Here is a 26405-nt window from a genome sequence, read left to right as displayed (position 1 = left end):
TTCGTCTGCAAATATTTTCTCCCATTCTGAGGGTTGTCTTTTCGCCTTGTTTATGGTTTTCTTTGCTGTGCAAAAGCTTCTAAGTTTCATTAGGTCCCATTTGTTTATTTCTGTTTTTATTTCCATTTCTCTAGGAGGTGGGTCATAAAGGATTTTGCTGTGATTTATGTCATCGAGTGTTCTGTCTCTGTTTTCCTCTAAGAATTTGACAGTGTCTAGACCAGGTCCTTATAATGGTCTTGGAAGGCCCTGTGTGACGTGGCCTTGTCAACTAGGTGACTCCTCTCCCCACCCTCCCTCTGCTCAAGCCACACCGGCCTCCTTGCTTTGCTGTAGCTTGAAGACACCAAGATGCTGGATGTTCTCTACACATCTCTGGAATGCTTTGACTCCAGGCAAATCCGCCTCACTAACTCCCTCCCCTCCCTCAAGTCTTTTCTCAAATATCCCCTTTGTAATGAGTTCTTCCCCAATGACTGCAAACCACCGGACTCAGGACCCTGGCAGCACCCTTGACCCTCCTCACTCTGCCCCATTTTTACTAGTTCCTTAGCAGCCATTATCTTCTAATATGCCATAGCATTTCCTTGCTTATTATGTTTATTTGTTTGATTTATTTATATTATGTGTGTTATGTTTATTATGTAAACTCTGTGAGGGCAAAGGTGACTTCTGTAAAGTTTACTGATGATCCTAAGCTCCTAGAACAGTGCCTGTCACATCCTTGGTTCTTAAAGTCCATCAATAACCCAGTTTCTATAAGTGACATCTCCACTCTTCTTTGTCTACAAATTGGACATCCTGGCACTGTCTCAAACTCTTTCCAGTCATTTATCCATCATATCAAACCTATCAGCAAATACTATTGACTCACTGCAAAGTTTCTCTAGAAATTCCCCTCTTCCCACTGAGCTCCTCAGCCACCACAGGACTAAACTGCTCCTTAGCCTTTCTCCAAGCCTCCCTCCCCAGATCCATTTCACATTTGATCCTTCAATGAATTGAGATACTTAAAACAGAAACCAAAGCAAAACTTCTATTCTTCAACTGCTCCATAACCTGCCTTGGGCCCCTATTATCTAAGACTTCAGATTCCGACTTTCCTGCCAGGCCCTACCCATGACCTGGTCTCTCCCTGCACTCAGGTCCCTCCTCCTCCTTTGCTCCCTGTCACATCCTGGCTTCCTTTGGCTTTTCTCAAGTGGAAAAGTGCCAAATTCTACTTGTGTTTCAAAGCCTAACTTCAGGTCCACTTTTCATTGCAGACTTAACTATTTTACTCTACTTCTTCCCATACATGCTGTTTAACAGTTAATTATTCTCTACTCTTTTTCCTAAGTGCTTTGTTCCCTTTTAGATAAATATCTCTGCAATGGCAGAACTTTATGCTTCTTTTATCTTCCCAACCCTCCCCAGTGTGGTATGGAACACAAAATAGGCACTCCATAGCTACTGCTGATTCACTGATTGATACTTATATTCTTCTGTTTCTTGTGTGTGTGTGTGTGTGTGTGTGTGTGTGTGTGTGTGTGTGTGTATGCTTTACTGTGTTAGCTTTAGATAGCTGAACATTTCAAATGATATATTCTGAATGATGGCAAGTAATAAGATTTTTGTAGCTATACTGATGAGCTACATATTAGGATAAATGTATATCTAAACTCCAGCCTTATCTAGTTTAAAGCGTGTTTACAGCACGTCTAAATGTAGGAACCCATACTGCTTTCACCAGGAATTAATTGGGTCTTGCTTTTAAGCATGTGTGTGTTTTTGTGTGTGTGTGTTTCCATGCATCTAAAGTGAATTCTATCATTAAGAAGTCACAAAATATGTAGATATTAGTATAAAAAGCACTTGGGAAATAACTAAAGAATATAATCAATAATCCACCCAACAATTAAGTCTTTAATAGTACATGCAGACTTTAGCATGGAAGCCTCCACAGCACACAGCAATAAACTAAGTTTGCATAATATAAGCTTAAAATGGCCCATTCTTTGATGTTTTTCAGCAACTCTGATTTTATTTTACAAGGCTCTGCAGGAATATTCTTACTCCCTTTACTGTCCATTGGTCAAGCTTTGAGGGTCTGCATTCTGCCATCTTGTCTTCTCTTGACTCACCTTGAAAGACAGACAGTTTTTGTTCTCGGGAGGTCATCTTAGACCACTGCTGGCTGGTGTGTCTCTGCTACAGCACCAACCAGTGAGTGGAAAATGCTACACTGTTCAGAGTGGGCATCTCATTCGTGAAACATGTTCAGGGGCCAAATTCTGTGCCTCTCCCCATCCTCTAATGGCAGAAGCCATTTTAGGAGTGAGTTTTACGAGTGGATTGGATTCGTTACTATTTTGAACTCTCCAAGTTTCTGCTTCCTTTAGTTCCTAGGACAAATGAAAGTGAGCCTGATTATTCTGGGTGTTAAGTCTCATTTTAAAGTCCTCTTTCTCTTTGTCCAGCCTCTGCCCTCTTCCCTGCAAGAAATGACTTCTAAAAGTTTGGTTCCCGGACAGCAGCACCTGGGAGCTTGTTCTCGATGCAAAATCTCAGACCCCATTCCAGACCTCTTGAATCAGAATCTACATTTTTAACAGGATCTCTAGGTGATTTAATTGATAAGCACCTTAAAGTTTGAGAAATCCTGAGCTAGAACTTTCTGCAACGGTTAGGCAGCCATCGTGTTGACCACAAGACTAGCAGGTGGTGGAGCTCTCACAGTTCCCATTGTCCACCACTGGACCCCCCTGGATGTCCTCCACCATTTAAATCCCCCTCCACTCTACCTCTTCAAAGCTTGTTTCCTGAGAAGGCTGAACTAGTCACACAGCACGAGGCACAGGCACACCTGCACAGACAGAGGGCACTCTTTCTTCCAGCCAGTTAGTTGATACCATTAAGCCCTTCCGATGGAGCCTAGGTTGTGAGAGGTGAGGCGTTTTGGATGGGCCCCAGGATGACAGCTTTTACCATTTGTGGTCACTGATGTTCCCGTGGTGCTTTTTGTGAGAGAAGGGGTTGTTAACCTCAGTGTATCCTGGCTGACTTCCAATCTGCATAATTGCATTCAGCCTACCTAAGTCTGCTCTGTAGTTTCAATTAAGTAAAGTATTGTTCACTTCTTGTACTAAACTGCTGTGTTGTGTGGCTACAGACTGCTAATTAGCTGGTTTTTTTCAGGTGACTGCATTCGTGACGAACAAAACGTCTCTCTCTGGCTATCTCCCTCCCCAGTCCCGCTATCTCCGCGGCCACCAGCCCACACAACCTCATGACTGTTTTCTTCTATATCACCATTTCTTGGATAAAAGTGCTTTGGGATCAGAAATTACTAGAATGTGACAGTGAACCTTTCTTTACTTTCTCTATGTAGCCAACTGCTTCTTAGCCTACCTAGCCTATTGTAGGGTGTTGGAGGGGAAACTCAAGCACAGAGAGGCAAGAATGTGATGAGGGGTGGATAAAACAGGCCTTCCTCTGCCAAGATGAAAGGTAAATGCCTGTGATTGCCAGGGAAGTATGAATTACTTTAAGAGCCTGGCACCCTAGGAATTGGTTATTCTCAGTGTGATATGAATGGAGAGTGAGGTCAAAGAGAATGGGGCGTGCATTTTATTTCTCTTTTCCCACTAGTTAGAAAAATACAGCTGGACATGTAAACCAGCCATAAAATACCTCACTATCTCTGTGGGGGATGTTTGACCCTAAACAGGAAATGTGGCCCCGGGAGAGTGAACGGAGTCCCTTTCTGATGAATCAAAGGTCAGTACCAAGGGAGCACTTGCAGCTCTGGAATGGCAGCCGGAAATGAAAGGAAGTGGAAAAAAGGTGGGTGAGCAGGGAGGGGACAGAGTTGTGCTCTAATCAAAGAGGAGACGCATTTGAGGGTGGAATTTTTCTGGGATGTAAAATGATTGCTCAAAAAGTGTTCAAATGGGAAAAAGAACCCAGATTTAGGTAAAGTATCACACTTTGCATGTGTAAAGTATCACACTCTGCATGTCTTTTCACTATGTGAGGACATTTATCCTGTTTTGATGTCTAAGCTCAGAGACACAAATTAATTAGATAAAAATTCCTTTAGGGCAGGAGTAATTTCTTTTCCCTTTTCATAGCCCAAACACTATGCGCTAAATGAATTCATGAATGAATGAATGAGTGAACTCACTGACAAAGGGAAAAATATTTATTAAGAGGTATATGTTGACTGGGAGTTCACGGAGGGTAGGAAAGAAAGTGCTTTTAGCTCTCCGGGTGCCAGCGCCCATGTCTTGCCTACTCCTGGCTATGGCCCTGCCCCGAAGTGTTCTACTTGTCTCTCAGACAGTGGGAAAGAAAAGAAGATCAGGGGCTTCCTGAATCTCATCAATGGACTCACCGAACGCCTATAACAGATAGGCTGGTTTGCATATCCCTGCGAGGAGAGGAGGGGCAGGGCTAGAACCACAAAGTTGGGAGTGAAAGTCAGACTAAGGGAAGTGAACATTCCCAGATAAGGGCAGAGAGATTGATAACATAACTGAATGCAGTTCCCAGATGCTAGGAACTGATTGTTTTCCTGGTAAAATTATCCTTATTTCCAGCTCAGCGTCTATCACGTGAGAGGCACTTGATCTGTTATTTGTATAAAGAATAAATGGGGAGATGGATGACGTATTTGGCAATGCTTTGAAGGTGAAAAGAGTTCTCAGAGTGAGGGGCAGGAGGAAGAATTTGAGGAGGAGGGTGATATTGGGAGAAAAGGCAGAAAATAGAAAGGGGAAAATGTCAGCGAAAAGAGTCTGACAAAAGAATGTATGACACAGAGGAGAAGAAATTACTAGAAGTGAGGAAAAGTAATCTCTGTACAAAGGGCAATATTTAGTATAAAGCTTCTAAGTTCTGAATGTATTTCCAACTTCCTTTGTACACATTAACCTGAGGAAAAATTATAGACCAGAAAATGTCACTGAGGCAGAGATGAAAAAAACTTTAAAAAGCCTAATCTTCAATTCGAGCTCTACTGTTTTGTAGATGATTTCAAAGATTTTCCCAATGTCCTGATCCAAACAGCCCCTAAATTCATTTCCTTGTCCCCCAGAGGCTCTCATTCCAGGTAAGCCCGTGGTTTTAGCTGCGGACCTCTTCAGAGTCAACTGTGGGTTAAGTCTGCCACGGGCCACAGACTAATTATTACTTATGGTTGAGATTTCCTTCTGTCCATTACTAAAGCCCAGTCTTCTCTCAGCTCAGCCAATACAGTCTTGGGATCTGAAATCTCATATACAATCTGCACTTTTTCCTGCATGAGGCAAACCCCCCCAGCAACGTGGAAATGTGCAGCTACCCCATGCGAACTATTCCTGGATGTCACCCTGCAGCTCTAATTTCTTCTTTCTCCTCTGCGTTTTGGGTGCTGCAGCCGGACCTGTCAGCACCTTGTCACGGCTTCCTCGTGCGTGGGCTACCATCGGATTCTGTGTTCTTAACAATTATCCGTAAAAAACCCCACAGAATCCTTCACAAGTAGAACAATTTATTTACATTAACAGATAAAAGAAAGAAAAAAAAGAAAGCTACTTTAAAAATTTTGGTGTCCTGAAGCAGGAGCTATTTGTAAATGCTGCCGTGTGGCCTCCTCTTTTCCAGTCCTGAGATGCTCTTTTGTTCATGGTGTGACGAGGATGCAGGGAGCCAATTTGATTTAACTAAATAATACACAAATGCCAGGAATACTTTCATATCTCGTGTACAGACCAGAATAAATTACTCTGATGGAATGTTTTGTTTTCTTTTCAGGGAACAACCCCGCAGATTACAAGGAGCTAGGCTGACAAGGGGTGGCTAAGAAACACTATTAAAAGTCACCTATTTTAATGTAGGGCTAAATGACGGAGGATTTCACTCGGGTTCAAAAGACGGAGGCCTGGAGAGGAAGTTGACAGGCAGACAGCAGTGAGAAATTAGCCTTGTCCTGGAATTCTTATGGGCAGTGGGGAGAAAAATAAGTCCAACAAGAAATGAAAATAAGGGAACTAGTTCTCAGAATTAAAGGTGAACCGAAAGGAATTGGCAGCTGTCTGGACATGCCAGCCAGAGGGGCCACAGTATCTGATACACGTGACAGACCAAGAGACAACTGCAAAGCTCCCCAAACAACTCGCCTGAAGGGCTTGCCAGGAAGCCAGATGCTGCTTCTGGAAGAATATCTTCCGTGGTTGGGCATCTGGGTTCAGTGCTTTCCATTTAAGGAGGAAAAAGAAGGTGGTAAAAGACAGCACCATCACTGCCTTTTAAAAAAATGTGTGTTTTCTACACACACACACACACACACACACACACACACAAGCATTAATAAATATGGTCATGGAACTTGTTTTTAAAAAGGACCCCCCAAAATAAAACTTTTCCCAGTGCTTTTTAGGTAGAAAGCAAGCTGTTAGAGGGAGAGAGAGAGACAGAGAGACAGAGATAGAAGGACAGACACCAAGAAACCCCTTATTTAAATATGTCACTATACTAACTAATTAGGTTATTTTATTTAAAAGATTGGGATTCTAGCTGATGTTCAATTTAAAAAGTTATTCAAGTGATGGGCCTGTGCCTCTATCACAGTTGGCCTGTCATTCTCCCTCTTTCTTCCCTGGAAACAATCGAGTATTGGTGTTGGCAAGGAAGCAGAGTGTGGTCTAGTGGACTGGAAATCAGGTGACCTGAGGTCTGGTTGATTTTTTTCCCCCTTCCACTTTGAAGTTATGTGTCTCTGCTCCATAAAACAGGAGAACCAAATTACTTTATATACTTTTTTTTTTTTTTTTTTTTTGCCTCTCACTGTTGTGGCCTCTCCCATTGCGGAGCACAGGCTCCGGACACGCAGGCTCAGCGGCCATGGCTCACGGGCCCAGCCGCTCCGCAGCATGTGGGATCTTCCCGGACCGGGGCACGAACCCGCGTCCCCTGCATCGGCAGGCGGACTCGCAACCACTGCACCACCAGGGAAGCCCTCTTTATACACTTAATAGCACAGGTCAAGTTTTTGTAATCATCATTTTTTTCCTTGACCTGATGCTAAATAATTCAAGGTAGTAGGAAGTCAATATTGGATCTGGAACAAAAGATGGATAGGGAGGTTGGCTGATATGATAGGAGACAGGAGTGATAGAGATTCTTTAATTTAGTAGTAAGAGTACTCACAGAAGGTATAGAACTCAGTTTTGAAATTCCAAGATCTGTTACAAATCCAAGATGATCAAGAAATCAGAAGAAATGGCAATCCCACCCTGGGCTGCACTAATTGATCTAAAGGGCTCCAACACTGGTCTGTGGTCACAGATTCCCTGACCAAGACTCACTCAGCAGGGTCAGCTTCCCTTAGCTCCCATTCATCATTATACTCCAGGCCTCCTAACTTGCAGTCTTAGTGATAATATTGCCTCTTTCACAATTAAAACTGCTCTTCTCTTCATCACGATGAAAAGATAAATATCAGGTGATGAGAGAGAAACTTGAGAAAAACAATTTACTTAACAATAACCTCAAAATGGAATATTCCCTAGTGCTAGTCTGAAGTATATCAAGTTTCCAAGATTACAAGCTTAAGAAGTTGATCTTAATTGGAACCACCAATGGCTATTAGATGTTCATCGTCTCTTCAATGAGTTCATGTGATTCCATTTGTTCAGCAAAGATCATTGAGTATCTATAACGTGTGGAACACTGTATTAGGCTCTGGGGATATAGCAAGAATCAAAATGATACAAATTCCTGCCCTCCTGGAGCCCAAGCACTAACGGTAGAAGGGACCAGGTCATAATTTCCAACTTTATCAATGTTTCCAGGACCTGACTATACTAAAGAACAAATTTTCTTTCTTCTGGATTACTATATATTCATTCCTATGGCTTTTCAGAAGCCAAAGGATGAATGTTAGAATAGGAGATCACATCACTAGAAATTCTGCCCAATGTCCCATTACCATAAGAATTTTCTAGGTCTTGTGGAAGCAATAGTTTTAACCACAAAATATAATACCTCTGGTCTCACCACGTTTTCTATTACCAGGCATGCTAGTCTCAGACCCCTTTCCCAGTATCCCTTCCTCTGGCCACTTCTTCAATGGGGACACCCTCAGGAGTCTGTCCTCAACTCTCTTCTTTTTTTTGTTTTGCGGTACGCGGGCCTCTCACTGTTGTGGCCTCTCCCGTTGTGGAGCACAGGCTCCAGACGCGCAGGCTCAGCGGCCATGGCTCACGGGCCCAGCTGCTCCGCGGCATGTGGGGTCTTCCCGGACGGGGGCACGAACCCACGTCCCCTGCATCGGCAGGCAGACTCTCAACCACTGCGCCACCAGAGAAGCCCTCAACTCTCTTCTAGGTTCACACCTTCCCTTGGGTTTATTCATGACCTCACCCCAAGGCCATCTTTAAACTGATGACTCCCAAATTCATACCTAGATTCCAATCAACTTTCCTGCATTCCCAACATATGTTTCTTATTCTCTAATGGAATATCAGCAATGACCAAATCATATCATGTCCAGAAAATTTCAACTTCTTTTATGTCTCCAATTTTCTCCTTTTGCTCTGTTTGAGTTAAGGGTATCACCATTCAGCTAGTTCAAAACCTGGGTGCCATCTTGGAACCTTCCTTCCTCTTAACCTCTTACATGCACTCAGTGAGCGTGTTCTACTGAATCGACCTCCTCCATGCCTCTTGTATCCATTCCTTTCCCCCACCCCACACTCCCTTACTATGGGATCTCTGACTTAGACATTATACCAGCCTCTTCACTGGTTCCACTACCTCTAGCGTTGCCCTCCTTATAAACACAAATCACATCACCTCATCTGCCTGCTTCAGACCCTTCAGTGATTTACCTAGCATCCACAGAATGAATTTCAAACTCCTTAAGCAAAGCATATGATGTTCATCACAATTTAGCTCTAGTTTACTACATTCTGGGCTTATGTCCTGTCACCTCTTTCATGTTTCCTAATTCATCATTCCAGAGGAGTCAGCATGTCTTTACCACACTGTGGTTCTCCTTCTTCCTGCCTCTTTATACACAGTCTTCCCTCTGCCTGTAGCAGGCCTTTGTCTGCCAAACTGACCTCCTTAAAGATAGCCATGTCTTCTCCTCTGGGAGGCATGCTTTGGTTTCTCTAGGCTAAATTTCAGCTCCTGCTTGGTGCTCTCATACTGTCTTGTGATATCTCACCACATTTATTATAATTGTTTATTAATTTATCTACCCTGGGAAACTATAGGATAAGTGAGGGTAGGAATCTTTTTTATGCCTCTGGTATCTAGGTGAAAGGTCAGTAAACTGTTTCTGTAAAGGGCTGGATAATAAATATTTTTGTGCAACTTGTTACAGCTATTTAATTCTTGCCACTGTAGCATGAAAGCAGCCATTGGCAATACATAAACATATAGGTGTGCGTGTGTGTTTCCCAATAAAACTTTGTTGATAAAAGTAGGCAGCAGGCTGGATGTGGCCCATGGCCATAGGTTGCCAACCTCTGATCTGGTCCAGTGCCTGGAGTACAGTAGGCACTCATTTAAGACTTCCTAAAGGAATGGGTGGATAGGACTTCACAGTTAACAAATATTTTCTCAAGTGTGAATTTATTTGACCCATTTCACATATAAGCAAAAGGGAGGGTTAGAGGCATGAAAGGTTTTCCTAATGTTGTACAGTTTCTAAGGGCTGAGGTTGGGACTTGAGCCTATGTCTTCTGATTCCAAATCCCTGGTTCTTCCCGTTAGGTGAAAGGCCAAGATTCACAGTGGAGAAGGGTGAGGCAAATTAAAAAATTTACCTCTTATGAGGGAAATACCCCCATAAGGTGAGCCACCGCTAACAATAGAGAAGACAGTGATAAATGGTCAGTAGCCATTTTAAGTTTTGTTTTGTTTTTTATTATTCAGTGGTTAACTGTTAACATTCAAATGTTAAATCAAAAGATCTAAAGTAATTTCACTCCCATCTTAAAAACCTTAACTCCCAAAGCCTTCCTCTAGAACAAGGATCCACCACTGGAAGGATCATTGAACTTAGTCCCCAGCTCACAAACCTTATAAATCCCATGCCAAGATGTCTCCTAAGTAGATGACATTTTAATGATTACTACAGGGAGTTGGGAACTATTGCTTCATCCTCACTATCAGAGTAATTAATTTTCTTAACTACAGGCCAAATTCTGCCACGGGAGTCCAGTTGAGAAATTTCAGGCCCATAGGAAGTACATTAGCTCTTCAAAGTGATTAGGGTGCCATTTCAAATACACAAGCAAAGGAGCTATTAGGCTTCTGGCTTATTTCAAACAACTTGCAGCCCCTGTTTCTCAGGGAAAAAAAAAAAAAAAAAAGAAAAGAGAAAAAGGGAAAATAACAATTTGCTAAGGTTCTTTATTTTCCAGTAAAAACACCCATGGCCTGCAAGTCATTGGATATCAGGTGTTGTGGCTGGGTGAGAGACCAAAGTGTACAGAAAAAGGGTGGAATGCCAGAAGGCAGCACAGAAAAACACAGCCTGCTCCAAAGCACCCCAGAGCTGAGCCTTCAGAGGCCTGACGGGAGGCAGAGCCTCACCAGCCATTGCTCTTGACCAGAGAGAAGGGTGCGGGCTCATGGGCTTTCCAGTCCCTCTCTGGCCATGTCTCACCCCCCTCCCCACAAAATATCAGAAACGCTCACAATGCCATTTTAAAGACAGAGCGGATGAATTATTTCCTCACCATTGTTTCCTCATACAACCCCTATATTTCTAAGTCATCATCATTTGAGTTGCCTCTGACATGCTTTTGTAGAGTATTTATTTAACATCCATGAAGACCACAGAGAAGCTTTAAATATCGGTTTACTCTCACAAAATAGCCACAGCTCAACAGTTTCGCCTTTCAATGAGGCATTCAACTGGCATGCTTCCATGAGACTTGTCTATTCACCTTGGAATTCTATGAACAGCTGGACGATTTTCTTAGCGTCAGTGCTCTCCTTTCAGCCTATTTTACAAAGTGCAAGTCTCCTATAAGAATGTTTATTTGCATCTAAAATCTGCAGCAAATATATTCTTCCAAGGCTATTCTTGAAAATCAACGAACGACATTATTTTATGTCACCTCTAAAAGCCACCCATCTCTAAGACATTTTGACTTTCTCTGGACAATATATACCTATGTGGGATTGAATGTTCTTTTATATCCTCCCCCCACCCACCATCAAACATTTGAGATTGTTTTGGCTTCCAAAACGCATGCCACAAAGTAAATCTGGATAACAAGTTCAATTTAGCTGGGGGAAAAATATTTTTGTATTTATCTTCTAAGTTTTCTGTAATTCTCATGTATTACTTTTATCCCGGAAATAAAAATGTGAGAAAAGACTTCAGCAATAGCTAGGACAGCTTACTTATAGGAACGGCAACAGGAATTCTAGAACTTGAAAAGGTCAGTGTCCATTCTAGGTGGATATGTAGCTGATAAAATTCTAGGAGTGTTTACACTGGGGATTTGAGGCATAGGGTAAGGCCCTACCAGCTCCAAATTACCTCACTTACCAGGCTTCCACGTGGCCAGTGTGCTGTTCTGCCTGGTAGGAAATTCTCACTGTGAGAACCATTCTGATAAGTTAGACAACAAGAAGAGAACCGTCCCTAGGAAACTGCTGTGATGGGAGGCTCTGGGCAGGAAGCAGAGGAGGACCTGTGTCCTTCTCCAGTGTTCCCACGCCTGCCTAGAAGTCAAGCGGACCAGACTTTCTTATCAGCAAGCTACAACTCTGAAGGTGAAAATAGTTGGATTTGAGAACACGGGACAAGATTCAGATCAGGTTGATGGAGAGCTGGTGACAGTACAGAATTGGGCAGGAGAATTCACACAGGGACTGGGCAACACATGGAGGCGTCACGTGGTTTGTCAAACATGTGAAAACAGCCTCACTGGGACTAGGGGAAACTGGCTGAGTCAGGCCAGTATAGAAACTCAGGTTTTGGCAAAAGATTCTGTGGTGGGGTAAAGAATTTTCTGGAAGCCAGGAAATTTGGCAACCCAGCCTCTGCAATTCTTCCTATATTTATTTCATTAGAAATAATTTTATATTTCTCTCACTATAAAAATAAGACATGTTGATGTCTGATGCTTAACTAGAACCAACTATGTGCTAGGTATTGTGCTAGACTCCTTAAAAGGATAATTCCTTTACTCCTCACCACAGAAATAGGTCCTATTATGATCCCTGTTTTGCAGATGAGAAGAAGGAAGCTTAGAGTTAGGTCAGTTCTAAGTTACATGCCCAGTAAGTGGCAGGGCCAAGGCTCACATTCAATTCTGCTTAACTCCAAAGCCTGTTCTCTTTACCGGTTCTCTTAACCTCAATATCTCTTTCTATCCCATTGTTAGGAGAGAAAAAGAGACACAAAGAGAAAAAAACCTTCGGGCTTCCCTGGTGGCGCAGTGGTTGAGAATCTGCCTACCAATGCAGGGGACACGGTTCAAGCCCTGGTCCAGGAAGATCCCACATGCCGCGGAGCAACTGGGCCCGTGAGCCACAATTACTGAGCCTGCGTGTCTGGAGCCTGTGCTCCTCAGAGAACAAGAGAGGCAGCGGTAGTGAGAGGCCCGCGCACCGCGATGAAGAGTGGCCCCCGCTTGCCACAACTAGAGAAAGCCCTCGCACAGAAACGAAGACCCAACACAGCCATAAATAAATAAATTAATTAAAAAAAAAACTTTCATTGTTCAACAACTCTAAGAAATATTAACATCTCAGCAAATAGCTTTACAGTCTTTTCTAGATGCACAACTTTCCCACATATTTATACTCTCCTTAAATATATAAAATATTGTATCCCTGACTTTATTTAACTTAATACAAGCATTTCCCTAATTAAGAAAACAATTAGCTGTGAACCACATTTTATGAAGCCGATATGATGTACCATGTTCTATATAACCTTCCCCTATCTCTGAACACTTAGGTTGTTTCCAAGTTTCTCCCAGTGAAAATAGTAAAATTTTATCTGCATAAAGTGGCCTCATCCCCCAGCATTACTTAGGATAGGGTCCTAGCAATTAAGATGATTGGCTCAAAAGGCATGAAGATTGGAAAGGTTTTCATTCTTGAGCTATATTACGTATGTGGCTTCATACCATGCTGGTTGGAACATCCCCACCAGCAGATCTAGAGGGCTTGATTCAATTCACACCTGACAAAATGGGGTTTACTTTATTTCATTAGTCTTCTATACCCTCATCTTAATCTTCCTCTTTCCCCTGTCTGCATTTCAAAACAGAGAAAAAAGTGCACCCTTCTAAACACTGTCTCCTTTTGTTTTTTAACTTGCTACCAGAGGAACTATTTTTACAATTACTCAGCACTGAAACCGCAGACTTATTCCCATGGCTGACTGGATAAGGGGGATAAAGAAATGAGAGAAATAAAAATTGTATGGAATTTTCCTTTGAAAAGTCTCAGGATTTGGACCATTGCTTTCCATTTTATGTTCATCACTCCAAACCAACTACAACTCCCATGTGGCCTCTTAGGTTTTTTTTCTCCTTCTATCTCGTTCACCCTGCACTCTATTGTCAGAATACTCTTTCATAAACACAGAGCACATCATGCAAATGTCCAGCAGATAAAGTCTCAATGGTCCTCTATTTCTTATATAACCTCTTTGCCTGGCTCTCAACGTCCAACCACTACCCATCAGCAAGCAACCCTTATCTTTCTAGGTCTTCCTTCCCATTAACTTCATCTTCACTTTGCCTGCCTGCCTTTCCAAAGAAGCAGGCTGAAAGAACATGCATTCGACACTTATATTTTAACAGAGATAGAACTTGCCATTTATATGATGATTCAGAGCTGTCACAGGACCTTCTAGTGCTTATCACTGTAATGTCAATTGGTGAAAGTGCCTATTAATAAAGGTTTCTGGCTGATGGCATTTTGAGATGATAGTGTATTCTGAATTCCTGGTCTCAATCTATCACAGCAGAAGCACATACTTCACCTTGAGTTTGATCGAGAATGAGGACTCTGGACTCTGAGACTATTCAGTCTGTGCAGCTATTGTGTAATCTTATGCTTAATATAATCACAATCCTTTAAAAATTCTGGCTTTTGTGGACAGCACTTGCATCCACCTTCTAGCCCAACTGTGCTGTATTAAGCTTTCTCAGCTGGTAGTTGCTCTGCTTTCAAGGGAATGTTTAACTCAGAGCTTTGCAAAAATGGACTTCTATTCTGTTGGCTACAGAGTACAACGCAGGTCAAGTGGAATTTTTGGCACTTCATTACATTCCCTGACCCTTACTAAACAAACTTCAAAATATATATATATTTGCAGCAATTTGGAATAAACACTACATACAAGTGTTGATGGTAGATTTTCTGAAGAACTACCAAATGCATCAAGACTAAGGAAAACATTCTAATGATTCTTTCAAAGATGAATACATTTAAATTCTCGTTAAACAATCTTCTTATTTAGCCTTCTCAAGCTTTGATGACATGCCACGATTGGCTGTTTATCAAAAACTTAACAAGAAATGCTTAACAAGATATAATCATGTGCACACACTTCTGCATAATTAAACCCCGTTTATAAATCATTGCAGGGTGGAATATGGTCACACCACTCAAGAAAGGCGGGTGGCTAGCAAATAACACTTTTTTCTCCATCTGTAATGAAAAATCTTATCATGTGAATGCTGTGAAGGTGACATAATCATCTGATCTTAAATCTTAGTTAAAAACATCTATTTCCATCTCAACTGAAAGTTCTAACAAAATTAGGAAATTAATTTAGATATAAGAAACATGATCAGGCACTAATTGTTAATACTGGGATTGCTGGCATGAAGGTGGAAGATTCTCATCCTTTGAAGGTTTTTAATTGGATAGATTCTCATCTGTGTGTGTTTTTTTCAAAGTAGGATTTAGCTGATTCTCAGTTTCTTCATTTTATAGCTGTTCTTTCAGTTGGAAAAAAAAAAGGAATAATTGAGACTGAGTAATGGATATTTCTCTAGATCTCTGAGACTAGGTATTGCACAGCATTAAAGAGTACACTTTTCCATTTGTTTTACGACTTTGTCCAGTTAAAGTTACTGAGATAAGCACTCCAGTATTTAGTTGTAACTTGAAACCCCTTTCATGGTGGGTCTGGATCCTAAGGGAAAAGAATTAACATTTGAGGAATGCTTACCTTGTGCCAGGCTTTTTATATGCATTATCTCATTTAATTCTCATAACCACAAGATACGGTTGATATTATTTAATCTGATTTTATGTGCTCGAGATCATGAAGGGAGTATAAAGTATAGAACAAGAATTTGACTCTAGCTTTCTCTCTTTATTTTCTTGAAGCCCAAGATCCTTTCACTTAACCACACTGGGTTTCCCACTGAAGCCAGTAATGTGGAGGTGACAAAAAGGGGCATTCTAACAATAAGGGATGTTCTGAACTTTGACATAGGTTCCTCTGTGGGAGTAAAATAAGTAAGAAGCAAATATGATGAATTAGATTGAAACATGTTCCCTAACGCAGTGCCCGGTGAAGTGAATTATGGACCATCCATACCATGGAGTACTATGCCATGAAATGGAAAGCTGTCCATGAGTTGCAAAACAGTAGAAGAACAATATGTGCAGAATGATATACTCTAATGCAATAAACAACCACACAGAGGTATGTATGTCCTTAGGAACAGGTCTGGAAGGGTAGATACAAAAATGTTTGTTGCTTCTGCTCAGCAGGCTAAGAGTGACTAGTAAGCAAATTTGACTTACATGCACGACAGTTGCTTAAATTTTGTGTGTGTGCAATTCTGCACATTACATTTACAATTAAAAATCATGTAGGGGATGAGTTGAATAAGCTGTAGGAATGACTCAACCTAAGGCATGGGTGATTAAAGAGATTTAATCTCACAAAAGCAAAACGGCCCAATCTATTTGAAACTCTGTCAGGCTTCAACATTACTATATGCATATGGTGAAAGCTACAACCTCATCACTTGTATTGCACTTTGCATTATCTGAAGAAGGTGTTAACAGAAGGCAAATGAGGAACAGTCATTTCAAACTTAACATGTCCAGAATGAAGTTCTCCAGTCGGCTCTTCCTATTCAGCCCGTTCCTCCTCCAGTTTTACCCATCTGTGCCGCACTACCATTTCTCCACTTGCCCAAACCCAGACCCTAACAGGCACACTTAATTTCTCCTTTCCCTTCCCCACTGCACCCCAACCATCAGCAAATACAATCTGATCCATCATCAAAATACCTCTTTAAGGCCTCCACTGAAGTCACCATTACTTCTTGCCTGGACTACTATGGTCTCCTCCATATAGGTTTCCCTGCTTTCACTTTTGCAAATCATTCTCCACCTGTCAGCCAGGGTGATCTTGTATATCCCTCAATTTAGCACTCTTTATGGCTCTTCACTGTATTTAGAATGGAATTCCACTCTCTCACTGTGGCCCACGAGAACCTATGTGATCTTACACTGGTCCAACATCTATGACCTCAACTCCACCACCATGCCCCTTGTCCATTAGGCTCTAGCCCGCCTGGCCTGCTTTCTGCTTTGCAAATACATCAAGCTCTGTGCGGCCTCTGGGTCTTTACACTGTCTTTTTTTCTTCCAGAAATACTCTTCTTTTAGCTGTTTACATGGATGGCACCTTATCAATGTGAATCAATGTCTTACAGACGAAGGAATTGGATATCAGAGAGTTTAAGTAACTTATTTGTGGTCATCACTCTTGGTACGTGGTGAGGCTAGGTTTTGAACTCACGTCTGAATCATTTCAGGCTCTTGCCATTATACTAAGTAACAAAGTAAACCCAGCCCATCCCAGGGCTCTGGCTACAGTTCTGACAATCAATCAGCAAACATCTACTTGTTGAAAAGCCAGAAAAAAAAAAGTATTTTAAAAGTTGCTTTTGTAGGTTCCCCTTCCTACCTCTAGTACATTCCCCGGCTTCTGCAGGAAGACGCAGATCAGCTGGAGAGGGAAATCTGAGATCGATGCATTCGGAAATTCTTGTATTAGAGATTTGAAATTAAATATTGCTCATTTAGGAAATGAGACTGTGACAGAACAACCAGAAACTTTGCAACTTACTTAGTTAGGTGTCCAAAGAGGACTTTCATGGTGTCACGATTTGGTGGAGGGAGTTTTTGTACAAGAGACTTTATAGTTTCAATTCTTGTGTTATTGTCTTGCTTTTCTGGAAAAAAAAAAAAAGAAATTAAAAAGGAAGGTTAGAAAAGAATGATATTTCTTAGGTGCATGAGGGAATTTTCTTAGGAGAATTCTGGACTAAGTCTGAGCAACTTAAAGTTCTAATTAGCAGCCAAAGGGAATAGTTATACTTGAAATCAGGATCATGAAGTTTCTTTACTTTGACTCTGAATTAGATCATGGGAAAATGAAAGCAGCAACAGTGTGGCTCTGACACGATCTTCTTATTAAGATCAGGTATTACATCCGTTTTCATAAATGCTTTACTATTTTACAAGTTGTGGCAGGGTAAATAATGGCCTTCCAAAGATGTCTCTGTCCTAATCTCTGGAACCTGTGAATGTTACCTTCCATGGAAAAAGGGACTTTGCAAATGTGATTAAATTAGGGATTCTGAGATGGGGAGATTATTCTGGATTATCTGGGAGGCCCAATGTAATCACAAAGGTGGCTAAGAGGGTAGCAGGAGGGTCAGAGTCGGAGAGAGAGGGGATATGACAATGAAAACGAAAGGAGATTTGGCTATGTGATAAAGGACCATGGGCCAAGGAGTAAAGAGAGCCTCTAAAAACCAGAAAAACTGAGGGAAGAGAGCCTCCAGAAGGGACACAGGCCTGCCAGCACCTTGATTTTTGCCCAGTGAAACTGACTTCACACTTCTGGTCTTCAGGAACGTAAGATAATAAATTCTTATGGTTTGAAGCCACTGAGTTTGCGACAATTTGTTACAGCAACAATATAAAACAAACACACAAGGACATATATTCTCATTCAATTACCAACATTCTATTATTTTGCTTGATTTTGTGGAGAAGTAAAGAATTTTTAAAATTAGTTCTATGCTATCTTTTCTCCCGAATATATTTTGCTTTTGCTGTAAAACAAAAAAGTGCAAATAAATTTGAAAGCATAATACTTATTCATATACATTTTGTTTTATTTTTTAATTTGTATTTTTTATTGATTTTTAATTTTTTGGTCATATACATTTTAAAACAATAGGAAGTTGTTCAAAACTACATACCATATTGGTTGTTTTCCTTCATTTTGTTTCTTTTTGCCTTTCTGGGCATGGGTGGCATAAGAAGAACTGAGTTACTTAGTACACTAGAGAATTTATCTTACCATAGTTTTAACCAGGGCCCAGAATTATAATTACTTCTCAAACTTAAACTCCTTAGATACACTGACTCAGGTGCCTTTCCTTTCTATACTTTAACTTCTAGCACAGAGCTCCTGATGATTCTAAAGAGGCCACTGCTGGAAAAGATGATAGATAAGAGAATAACATGTAAGGCACCCACCCACGCAATATCCATTCTCTTCTTCTTTAGCTAGACAATCCCGCTGTTGAAGGGATGGCCACATCCTTCATCCTAGCTTCCTTGCTTGGCAGCTGGAATGACCGTATGACAGAGTGCAGCCAATGAGAAGGCAAAGTGTTATGAGGCTGTGTGCAGGAGGCTAATTTATCTTTGTGGTCCTTTGGTCTTTCTGCTCCTCAGAATGTAGATGGCATGGTTGTGCCATGAGATGACCTTGAGAACTGAGGCTATGCAGAGTGGGACACACAGTATAAAGAGCTTCCCTGAATCTGTGGAGCAGTCAGACCAGTCCTGCACTGTTGGTCTCTGAGTTTCTTTAACATAATAAGTCCTTGTGTACTGAAGCCTTTGAAGGTGGGTCTCTAAACCAAACGTACTTCCTAATACAGTGTGCTTCCAAAAGCCCAGTTCATAATCACCTGTTATTAGGTATATAAACTTTATACAGTGGGGCAAGAAAGAGTTAGTGTAGAAACTGGCAGGGTGTTTTGTTTTCCTTTTTTTAAATACACTTTTGCAAAAGAAACTTTTTATAAGGAATTACAGGAAAATATCCTGCAGAAGATAGTATTTGGCTAAAGTAGGGTGGGGGCAGTCTTCCTAGTAGAACTCTGCTTGGAAGCGTTTCTTCTTCTTCCTGAAACCACAGAGGTCTATAAATAATGCCTCCCACAGTCTGAGCTTTCAAAACTGCACTTACTCTTAGAAGAGTTCCGGAATAATACGGATTGGACAACTGCAAATGAAAGAGACAAAGGGGAGAGAAAAAGAGAGAGAAAAACAGAAAAGCCAGTTGCAACATCACAGCAGACAGCAGATCTAATCTTTCTGCCAAAGAGTAGAAAGCCACCTTGTAGCTTAATGGTGGTAAGACAATGTATGCTTCACAGGACCAGTTGGAGCCTATAGGATATGAGGAACTCAGAAAAAGAAGGAAAACAAAGTCAATAAAGATGACAGTGAAATTGGTACAGTACATTCAGGACAGAGCACTTAGGGATACTTGGATACCTTGTATCTAGCCATCTGAAGCTAATGCAACACACCAATGATCATATACATAAACAGGTACATATACATACATTTATATATTTATGAGATGGGTATATTCTGCATAGTTTGGCATGATGCTAGTAGTTGAATTTACCTAAGGATCTGCTGAACTACTTGATTCAAGCAATTAAGATGAAATTAGGAGAGGTGAGGGAGAGGAGGGAAAGGAAGGAGAGGACACCTTTCTAATTTCACTGAAGTCTCTGGCCATGGTTATGATTAGGTCAATGTCAGAGTCTCCAAAAAAGGGATCTGTTGACATTGAGGACTATAGGAGTAGTGGCCATAATCTAAGCCTGACAGACAATAAATGGAGAGTGGTCTAAATGGCTATATCCAGCAAACCTCAGTTTTAGGGAAATATGCCCCAGTTTGGGTAGGTTTAAGAAAGGCTGGCGTTGCTTAACTGGAAATACTTGAATGTGCAAGGTCACTGCCATGGTGCCTGGGCAGGAATTAAAACTTTAGTTTGTCTGTTTAACCACTAGGTAAAAGAATTATGACCTTCCCCAGACAAAGTCCCTGTTCTATGTTCCATTGCACTTAGGACATTCTATGTAGATAACATTCTGCATGGTATTTTCATGGCTTGAATGCCGTTCAATTTTTCCTATTAAACTGAGAATTTTCCCACAAACTGAGGCAGCTCTTATACTGGTATATAGTGGGTTAAATGAATAAAGAAAGAATTAGTGAACAAAGGAAAGACATGAACACAGATTGGAACAGACAGACCTTGGTTTGAATTCTGTAACAGCTTTTTATTAGCTGTGTGGTCTTGGACAAGTTTCTTATTTTCTTTGAAAAATGTCTGAGGCCAATTTTATGGATTGAACAAGATAGTATGTAATGAACCTAACGATGACTAGTAAAAAGTAGGTACTCCATAAGTGTTCACCCCTGCCCCCCCGCCACCTCTTTTGAGGCCCATGCTGGGTATGGTTCACCTTTTATCTTCAGCAATGAGCATACTACCTGGTTGCAGTGAGCGTTCAAAATGTAGTTTCTAATACTTGAACTGAGTTGGTGCCAGTGGGTGACGATACACTTGCTATGGTAGCCTGACATTTTACAGCACACTAAATAACTTGTGGTGGGCAGAGAGACTGATTGATGAGCAGCTCAGTTCCATGCAAGAATTCTTATAAAAGTACATGGTGGTTCCCATATCTGCTTGTAAGAAACATCCTACACGAAGAATACTTTATAGAAACATTTTTCTCTCTTCCTCTGCTTTCACACATAATTGAGGAACTGGAATGAATGGTGGTATATACATATTTGTGGCTGGGTTACACTTAAGTAGTGGAGGGGGTACTGGACAATGGCTTAGAGAGGGCTGAAATATTATCAAGGAGGAGCAATTTATTGTTCTTACAACATAATCAGAACAAAATCTTTGAAAAGGTTATAGGAAAGCAGTGGTTTCCCCTTCAAATCAATACCATACCCACTCTTCCATAGCTTGTAAAATCAGGAAATAACACAAACACTTCTAAGTAGAGGAACATCTAAAAGTACAATTGGATACATTAAAATCAAAATGACACCTTTTCTGATCTGGTTTATTGATGTGTCATATTAGGAGTTGGAATCAGCATACATAATACAGCAGTGGTTAATGAGCTAAGATTCAGACACAGTTTACTACAGATGCGTCAACTGTCTTCAACTGATTCAGTGAGCATCTGAAAGACAGCATTTTCTATTAATATTTCTCCTTCAGCATATGGTTTCTCATTCTTGTGAAGTATTGAGAGTTCCGAGAAGACTTTGAGATATCTCTGACTCTTTTACATTATGTCTAAAAGGGGGGAAATGAACCTTTTCTACATGGAGAATTAGAGAACCTCTTAGGTAAACTGTATACTAAGAGACTTATACAAAATCTTGCCAGTAATTAAAAAAAACCTCCATGATTCTTTCCTTTTTCACTCACATTTGCTCCTACCTTCATTCCCTTATAATTTATTTTTGTATCTACTCTATGTTCTCTAATACGTCCGTTTTAGTTCCCACCCAGATCCCAATAGCCTCTCCAATCTCTGAGCTTTGAACCCACATTGCATACAAAATCTTTCTGTAGTGCTTCATTCTTGCTACCCAATAGTAGCAAAAATGTCTATGTAAAAATATGCACAGTGTACATGTACATATTGAGATAGTAAACTGTTTTTTACTAATGCCTATTCCTCACTCACCTGGCCCCATATTCTCAAACTACATTAAACTCTTTTGTAAATGAGCTTCTTCAAAAACAACTCCAGGCCAGTTAGAGAAGTAACAGCTCCTACACGATGTGAAATAGCCTTTAATGTTATGGTAAGGATGTGGCTTTACAGTTTTCCTCTGATTCATGGTTTTGAGGACACATTTTTAAAAATATGGTTTATGATGCATTTGCATTTATCTGCATGAAATGTTGCTACTAAAACAAGGACATTTACAACCGAATGCCTTTTTTTGCAGAGATAAGAGAAAGTTATACAACGATGGAAAGAGTTCTGTGCAGTGCAAAACCCTGGACCTGGTGACCCCTGGACACTTTTCCGGCCTTATCATCTATGCATTTATTATTCTTAACTTATTTATAGTCACATGTTAAATCATATTTCAAAATTAATTCTGCTTTGTTATGTAGGTTCACCCAGGGGAAGAAAAGACCAGATTCTCCCAGTAACCAATGTATCAGTAGTACTATTCTTTCTATTTGTCTGTAATTCTTAAAGGACAACTGTACCCCTTTGTTCTGAGGAGGTCAGCAATATCACAGCTGTTCTGCTTCTGAAAGTTACTCTGGAATGTATAGTGCATCCTGTATGAAAAAAATGGTAGTCACTTATACGTCAGGGCTATATTTGGAAGAAAGCAGTTTAGTTTCTATCCACTTTCTATTCTTTGTATCATCACCAGTTCAGAATTCAGTTAGAGACTGTCCTGGCTTACAGGAGGAATGATTATCTTCAGAGAACATTTTATTTTTTTAGTGTACCATACAACTGGATGCAAATCTTTGAGGACATGATTTTTAATTATAAAATTCGAATTGGGTGTTGAGGAATCATCCAAGGCATGACAACAATTGCTTGATAACTTTCTTTAAATAATTTACGTTGAATTCAGGGAGGAACACTGAGGGGGAGGGGAGCAAATTCAAGACTTACAAATGGATACAAATAGAGGCTTTAAATCCCTGTTATAAATTAAGAGAAGTGGTATATCATGAAGGAGTCTGAAAGAACTAAGTTAGAATTCTTGCTCTGCAGTTATGATTTGGGACAAGTTGCTTGAATTTCGATGCTTCCAGTTCCTTATTTAAACGTGCACACGCACAACCCATTTGTTGAATTAAATGTTTCAATGTACATAAATGCACATATTATAAGTGCTTATTGAATGTAAGTACCCTTCCCATTAAAATCTTTCTTTTGAATCATCCTATCTGCCCTGACACATGATTGTTCATAGTTCAAGGCCATTTCCCAAATCATACGAAGCCATAAATACTTAGAATGCTGTCCATTATGAAAGAGTGTTTGGTTCTAATTCATAAGTAGACATAGTGTATTATAAATAGGTGTGCCATTGCATCATAAAAAGGAAGAACAATGGACTTCAGGCTAATCTGGAGTTGGCAATTGGCAATTTTTCAAGAGTCTGCTCCCCTTGCCCCATCCAAACTGAAGAGCCATTTTTTTATTTTTAGTTAAAAGGAAGACACATTCCTAATGTCTGCAGTTACCTGGTAAGTTTGATTTTAGGTACTGATAATCTATGTCAAGGCAGTTCAACTTGAGAACACAGGGCAGGAAAGATGCAGCCGGAACTGAATCTACTTTCTCTAGTAGGGATCACCTGCATATTAGATCTAATCCCCTCACTGGTACACCAGATTTCTGTTGTATTCTTTGTTTCTACTTCCAGGAGATATTAATGTGCTGTCTGATTTTTGAACAATTTTTCCCTTTTAGGAAGAATTTTAAAAATAACTCTCCATAGCTAATAAATGTCAGTAACAAAAATTCTCTGGCCAACTGATTGACATAAGTCCATGGATTCCTCAACCTGTGAGGAAAGTTTCAGCATCCTGGCCAGTTTTGCATCATTTCCAGAGGCCATTTCTGGTCCTTGTGCAGGTGGAGCTAGGTCATCTACAGCATGCTGTTAGGGGCAAACTTAGTTTTGTTAAGGCTGACTTCTGTTTCTTTTCACCTCTACTCCTAGTCTCTGGCAATACCAACTAGAAAATTATTGAAAAGAAAAAAATACCTTTTTGTTAAATAATTTTTAGAGTATTAAACATATATATGTACACACGGTTGAAGAAAAAAATGTTTATTAAGACCAACGTGCAGCGTGTGGCAAACACAAAGTTGATCCCTATCTACTGTCATTTTACAGCCTAGAGGGGCAGATAAGATACAAAATGTGTCCCAGAGATGTTTAAACTTAAGACATATCATTATATAGTTATCAGTGGAGTTTGTATCTTTCTTTTGACTGAAGGAATCCTCTAAGATAATTGTTAAACTCAAAATGCTTCTTGGGTGTTAGTTCCTTATACCAAAAAATTCAAAATAATTGAGAAATGCAATTAATACCAAGTCACAAATGTAAAATTTTTTCTAATCGATTTCTGAAGGTCTTCGAATCATTATTCTTAACTTCTTTGTATATCCCCAAATACATTCAAGAAAGTAATTTAATCACCTTTTCTTTTTCATGTAACTGTATCTATGTTATCCTAGGGACTTCTGGTGTATTGACCTCACACTGAGGGCAAGTTTGGAAAATGTATTCAAGTTTTAGGCTCTAAGTAACTGTTAATAACTTGTATTATTCCTTTGGTGCAATCAATTTGGGGATGGTAACATTTTCTAAAATTCACCAACCTGGAACTGTCTCTTAAAACAAATTTCCTCAGTTTTGCAGCAATGCCGCTCTTTGTCTGAATCAAAGAGTAAGGTAGTGGCAGCAATCTTCACAGGAAAAGCATGATCGTAGTATCCTCGCTAAAATTTCTTGTTTTCAAAGTAATTCTGCAAGTGTCATGGTGGCCAAGCACATTTCTGTAACTTACAAATGATACTAATTCATCCTCAGGTGAGAGTGTGTGCTGAGAAAATAAAGCTCACTAGTTTATTTAGTTCTCCTTTGAGAATTTTCTTTAAACTATATTTATCCGTGCATATCTGGTTTTATAAGCCTTTAAAAAAAACAGGCTTATCGTTTTGAGACATTTGACATCTTTCTAACCATAAACCAGTAATTCTTTTCAAATACTCAAGTAGCTATTTACATTAAGCATTATCTTTGTACATTTTCATGAGGGTGGCAATCCTACAAATACTTCTCCAGATTTAAAGTTTTAATGTGTCTAACTCTTTCCACTGGTAGACAAATTAAATTTATAGGGGATTAAAAAAAATCACACTTGAAAACAACTAGGATCTGTCACACAATTAAGAAAAATGTGAACGAAGAAATATTTTTCCCTGTCTTTTGGGTTAAAAATATTTTTTGAAGAAGCATATTCAACTTTATCCATAACTATTCATTTGGAACAAAACACCTCTCAAGAAGAGATAGTGGTTAGTATGAGGTGAACTGTTTCTCCAGCCAGTTCATTCGACATGGCTGCACAGTGACATTGAGAGCAGGGGAGAGTTAACAGCACAAGCATCAAACTCCTTTAAGAAATGGGGAATAAAATAATTGTATGATTCAGCTTTTTTTTTTTTTTTTAATTGTGAGAGTATTGTAAAAGAAGAAAAACAGGCAACATGTGGTAACTTTAGTCAGCATTTCTGAACTGGGAATGATAAACACCTCTGCCTGGCTCTGGCATTTATCAGGACTGAGATATTATTACCACATAGAGTCACAGCATGGTTACCGTTATCATCGGAAAAAAGAGCCAGCTAATCTTAATGGTTTGTAAAGCCGTTACCTGCACTGGTCTGACATTTATCATGATCATTTTACCACATGGGTCCTACATAGCAAAGGTCTTTTATCTGGAAGGGACATCACTATGAATTATTATTTGCAGCTAGGTAGAAAATTGTATGTTGTAGATACCTTTTCTCATTATAAATCACATAGTCACATTTCACCGTTTCCCCCAGAAAGTTGCTGAGCCCAGGTTTTTTGCCACAGCTTGCTTTCCTCTCCCTCTCTCTCTTTCTTTATGGTTTCTTGAAATTATTAGCCACCTTTTTCATTAACATCCTTAACATAATCTTTGAAGAATCACACACATATGGACATACTTTCAGTAGAGTTAGGGGACTTTCCTCTACATCCTATAAAGGGACTGCACAGTCCTTTAGAAATTGAAGTTGATAAACCGTCCACTTTTTTTTAATGCTTATTCTCTCTTCCGTCTTGGGGGCCGGAGTTTTCTCTCTTCTTGACCTTGTCAATAGAATATTTACCAGTAGATTAGATGAAATTTCTGATGCTTGATTTGTAATACTCAAAACACGTATGCCATTTGTTGCCTGAAATCCTTTGCTTGGAAATGTGTTCTCATAAGGAGTACGATGTAGTTTACTTTGTTCGATTGTGAGTTTTTCCAGATTCTGTTCCAGTAAGTTACAATGAAGTCGAAGGTTCTGCCAACAAATTTGTTTAAAAAGGAGCTTAGGTTCTATCCCTAACTATCTATGTCCTAAACGACATACATTAATATATATAGAAGAAATAAGGATATTAAAAAGTACGATGTTTTTGAACCATGGGACCAGGACAGTAAAGTGAAATGCATTAATTTGACCATGGAAAATTACAATGAA

At 40.1% G+C, this 26405-nt stretch overlaps 1 protein-coding gene across 1 annotated transcript in view; it reads right to left on the bottom strand.

Moving 5' to 3' along the window:
• ARHGAP15 (Rho GTPase activating protein 15) overlaps positions 1-26405 on the bottom strand; it is a gene marked incomplete at its 3' end in the record, with an annotated part of 621352 nt that overhangs the window by 41756 nt on the left and 553191 nt on the right. The window contains exon 13 of the mRNA XM_082841317.1: positions 17111-17216. Coding sequence (XP_082697443.1) covers positions 17111-17216 — 106 coding nt within the window. The remainder of the gene's footprint in view (positions 1-17110; positions 17217-26405) is intronic.

Source organism: Leucopleurus acutus (genome assembly GCF_964270905.1).
Source record: "Leucopleurus acutus genome assembly, chromosome: 6".
NCBI classification, from domain to species: domain Eukaryota; kingdom Metazoa; phylum Chordata; class Mammalia; order Artiodactyla; family Delphinidae; genus Leucopleurus; species Leucopleurus acutus.
The sequence above is the reverse complement of the archived record's forward strand: the minus strand, read 5'-3'. Positions and strand labels throughout refer to the sequence as shown.